Source organism: Eurytemora carolleeae, unplaced genomic scaffold (assembly GCF_000591075.1).
Source record: "Eurytemora carolleeae unplaced genomic scaffold, Eaff_2.0 scaffold1759, whole genome shotgun sequence".
Lineage (NCBI taxonomy): Eukaryota > Metazoa > Arthropoda > Copepoda > Calanoida > Temoridae > Eurytemora > Eurytemora carolleeae.
In genome coordinates, this window is record NW_019397648.1 from 46840 (window position 1) to 51236 (window position 4397).

The 4397-nt window shown below is 30.5% G+C and overlaps 1 protein-coding gene across 1 annotated transcript; it reads left to right on the forward strand.

Moving 5' to 3' along the window:
* LOC111715329 (calmodulin-2/4) lies at positions 1–4215 on the forward strand (the record flags this gene model as incomplete). Its single annotated transcript, XM_023490651.1, is given in 6 exon segments — positions 1–58; positions 806–870; positions 1206–1285; positions 1822–1915; positions 2647–2693; positions 4122–4215. Coding segments are annotated over 6 exon segments (414 nt in total), but the record flags the coding sequence as incomplete, so codon positions are not given.
* Between the last annotated feature and the right edge of the window lie 182 nt (positions 4216–4397).

Here is a 4397-nt window from a genome sequence, read left to right on the forward strand (position 1 = left end):
AAAACAAACACTTTTTTTCAGAAAATGTGGGGAAATGATTTTACTACGAATGAACAAGGAAAACAAAGCTTTAAATAATAATCACTGATTTAACCCTTCGGTTCTCGTCCCAATAAGTTTGTTCACTTTCGATCCCAATTGAAACAATTCAATATGATGCTTTGTCTTTTCTACTTAATACTTTTTGTCGGTGAATGCGTTTCAAATGAAAAAGTGTGAAAAGACAGTTCTGTAAGTTTAAAGATTGTTGAATTAAAAACACGCTATTGAATTAATATTGACGAAACCAAACACATTTGACCGATGTAAATCCAGTCATTGACATTGTACGGGTCTTCTGTAAAAACTTGTCTTGCATATTTGTTAACCCTATTCCAACTGGGCTATTTTTGGACTGTTTAAAAATTATGTCGGAAAAATGCTAAAAAATAGTAATCTTTATTTTTAACAGGGGACACAAAACTTGTTCACAACTTCTATGTTAAAAAGAAAAAAGAAAAATAATTAGTATGTTAAACTTGTCAATTTAATTATCAGCTAATACTAACAATTAAAAACCATTTTGATACTTTTGCCGGTTTTGTTTATTCTTTAAATTTGGCAATTGACTCATCCTATTTGTCTTAAAGTTTTTCTTTGGCAATCTGGTTTATTTTTCTAATTTGGCAATTTGAGATACAGTTTTAACAAAATCTGCAAATTTTTATATAATATGTTAGTCAGAACAAAAGAGATTGTGTTCAAATTTTATTTTAAAGTAAAGTCATTTTTTCATTATTTTTGAAACATGCTTTTTTGTCTCTAGAAGTTGTTACGTCGGTGTTCCGACAGTATGAGACAGGACTCAGAGAGGGGGTCATCGACGTCAAGGTATACAAATTTTATTTAGTATGTCACTTACATAAATGAACACCTGCCCTCATTTTAACAATAAAAAATATTTATTTCAAGTTTATACTTTTCAAAAGTATACAGCTATTAATTATCAATTTGTAAATATTAAATAAAATCCTATAGAACCTTGCTTTTATACAATTCAATAGATAAACAATTTAAGTAAAGATATATCTACATAGTAAAGATATATCTGCATATTTAAATAAAAAATGTTGTTAAAGGGGGTTCTTTTGAACTTGGAAAATTTCAACTATACTTACTTTCCTTGATTAAAAATTATTTCTTGCTTTTTTGACTTTGTATTCTAGGATTTGCACACTGCTTTATTTGCTCTTGGCCTGAACCCTATGGAGCAGGAGATTATTGATATGACCAACGAGGTTTCAAGGTTAGACAATTTTACCCTAAAAGGCTCGGGGACTAAATATATGTATAGTGTGGGGGGGGGGTATTAATTAATTGTTTATAGCCCTTATTTTCAAAGCCAGATCAATAAAATTTAATGGTTTGGGTGCTACTGCTAAAGAGAGTTATTTAGATAATTGCACGTAGGATGTTTTTCAGACTTTCTAAATTCTATTTCTGTTTCCAAAAATCTCAGGAAGTTTTCAAAAATGAGAGTGTTAAGGGAAAAAACTTGAGAAGGCCGGGTGGGGCCTTTTTTATTCCAAGGGTAGTTCAAATATTTTAACAGAGGAAAATAAGATTCTTGTTTAGGGACGGTCTGATTTATTCTTGTTAGGGACGGTCTAATTTATTCTTGTTTAGAGACGGTCTGATTTATTCTTGTTTAGGGACGGTCTGATTTATTCTTGTTTAGGGACGGTCTGATTTATTCTTGTTTAGGGACGGTCTGATTTATTCTTGTTTAGGGACAGTCTAATTTATTCTTGTTTAGGGACGGTCTGATTTATTCTTGTTTAGGGACGGTCTGATTTATTTTCCGGAATTTTGTAAAATAATTCTCAGAAAATTTCGGGAGGATAATATTCATACTTTTGGATCAGTCATGTTCAAGGTAAATTTAGAAAGAAATTGTTTTTAAAGGGTTTAATTATAGTTTTGGTTGGTTAAAAGATTGTTAAAAGGAACTGACGACTAAACTCTAAGTGACCCCTTTTTTAAAGAGTTACATGCTCGATTCACAACGTTACCCTTTTGTCTTGGAAAAATATTGAGTAATCTTTGTTTTTTCATCTAAAACTTTATTGTTTTCTATTGCGGGTCTCTGCAAAAGTAATCTGCGTATTTATACAGCACAGAAAGAAATGAAAATTGGAAATAATTTGCTTAACTGCTTAAAACTGAAAAACTACGATTTTTACACATTGTTAATTTAATAGAAGTTCTAAAGGGTACCATTGTGAATCAAGCATCTAACGCACTTAATTGAGGGATACTGCGGCTTTAAATCTGTGTCAAAAAATCCAAAATTTTAAACTATATAATATACTACAGAGTTTCCCACAATGGATGAGACTAAAGACGTCCAAAAATTTAAAATTTTGACGATTTGAAGCTTGATTTTGTTTTTTCAATTCACTTGAGTATTTTAATCGATTACAAATTGATTAAGCACAGATTTAAACCAGTTTTGGCCTACACGGAACTCTGAATGCAAGAAAACATGCTAAACGATTTCTATAAAATCGTCTCTGAAGTCTCATCCTTTGTGGGTAACCCAGTACATATCCTGTTCTTCCTTTTAAATGAGTATGAAGACTGAAGATTAAGAAAGAAATGATTAAGGCAATGTGTGGAACAGAGCCTTATGTTGAATTTTCTAAAACTCCGATGTAAGATTAGTCAAATTTAGAGTCTAGATGAGATAGAGAAGAAATAGAAAGGAACTGATTACTCGCTTCAAACTTTGATTTTCTAAACCTAAGGAACCTAATGCCGAATATCTTTCCTATTTCCCACCATAATCCTGCTAGATTAAATATTTAAAGCTGGAAATAGCAACCATCAGGTTTCAAAGATATTGGGATTAGAAAGTGCTATGCGAGTAAACATAGTTCCTTAAGTCCTAGAACCCTCAAGATTTTTTTCAAATTCATAGGTATAATGTTAGGCCACTGAAACGGATAACTGCTTTAAAAATATATATTTCGCTTAATAAAAAAATTTAAAACATACAAACATACAAAGAAAATGAAAATATTTAAGTCCCAGTTCAACAAAATCCAAACATACTTTTTCAAATATTTCCAGTTTCCAGTTCCAGTTCCAAGACTCCCAATAAAAAACTACCTTTCATGTGTTTTTACCTCTTTTGCAGTTAAATGTTTCAGAAATAAACATTGGTTTAAAAAATCCAAAACAGCTGCAGATAATAAAAAAAATCCTAGATCAGAAAATACCGCAACCTATTCAGCAGTAATCTTTTATAGTTATACAGGAGTAGCCATAATATAGTGGAAGAGAATTATCAAAAACAGTTTCTCTCCAGACAAATGAATTATAATCATCTTTATTTCAAAAGTCGTCATTGTGTCAATTCCACATTATTTCAGGGACCACTGTATGAAGGCTCTAATTTTAGATTAGGAAATAGCTTTTAGAAAATCCACTCTAATTTTCAGAGCTAGAAGATCCATCCATTGTTAGAGTTTAGAATTGATAATTTGTTTTTCAAGAAACATATACAGGACAAAATGATTTCTTGAAAAACAAAACAGTTTTAGAATAGAACAGAACCAATTCTTGAAATCTGAGATATTCAATGGATGAGATAAGAAAAGGTTAGAGTTTTTAGTCTTTCATTCACTTTAAAGATTCAAAACATTATTTTTTTTAAATTTAAATAAAAGAATAATTTCAAAAAAGGAACAAAGAAATATTTGAATTTTTATTTTTAAGTATTTCTAAAAATGTTCATCAATATTTGTTTACTAAAATGCAAAAATAAACGATAAATGTAAAATACCTGATACTTTTTATTCACTATAAGGAATTTTGTATTTCAAACAACGGTCGCTTAATTACCATCCTAGCATAGTAAAGGTACTTTTCAACAAATTAGCAGACCTATGAAACTATTGCTTCTAGCTGCCTGTTAGAATTGTTTATGTTCAAGAACTAGTTTAATTTTTTCTTGAACTAAAAACCCCAATTTCTTTAACTAATCATAATTCTTCCCAAATAGAGATCCGTTCCTTAGCGCTCATATAGGCATAGTCTCAAAAATCAAGAACAGTCTTTTAAATTTGTTATATGTTTAGTCCACCTCATTTCCGAGCTAAGAAATATAAACAAGACAAGCATAATCTCACATATGAAGAATTCCTTTTCATTATGCGCAAACTACCAGTTCAGGTAAACAACACTCCTTGCACGGTCTCTAGATTCTGCGTACTAGAAATGATGGTTGGCAATAAAGACGACATTGTATTTCTTCTCTTGACATTTAACTTCTTCTTGAGTTGTTGTATGAATAGGACTACATCCATAGATAAAACAGTGTATCAGTAATCGAAGATAATTTTGCCAATTACTTC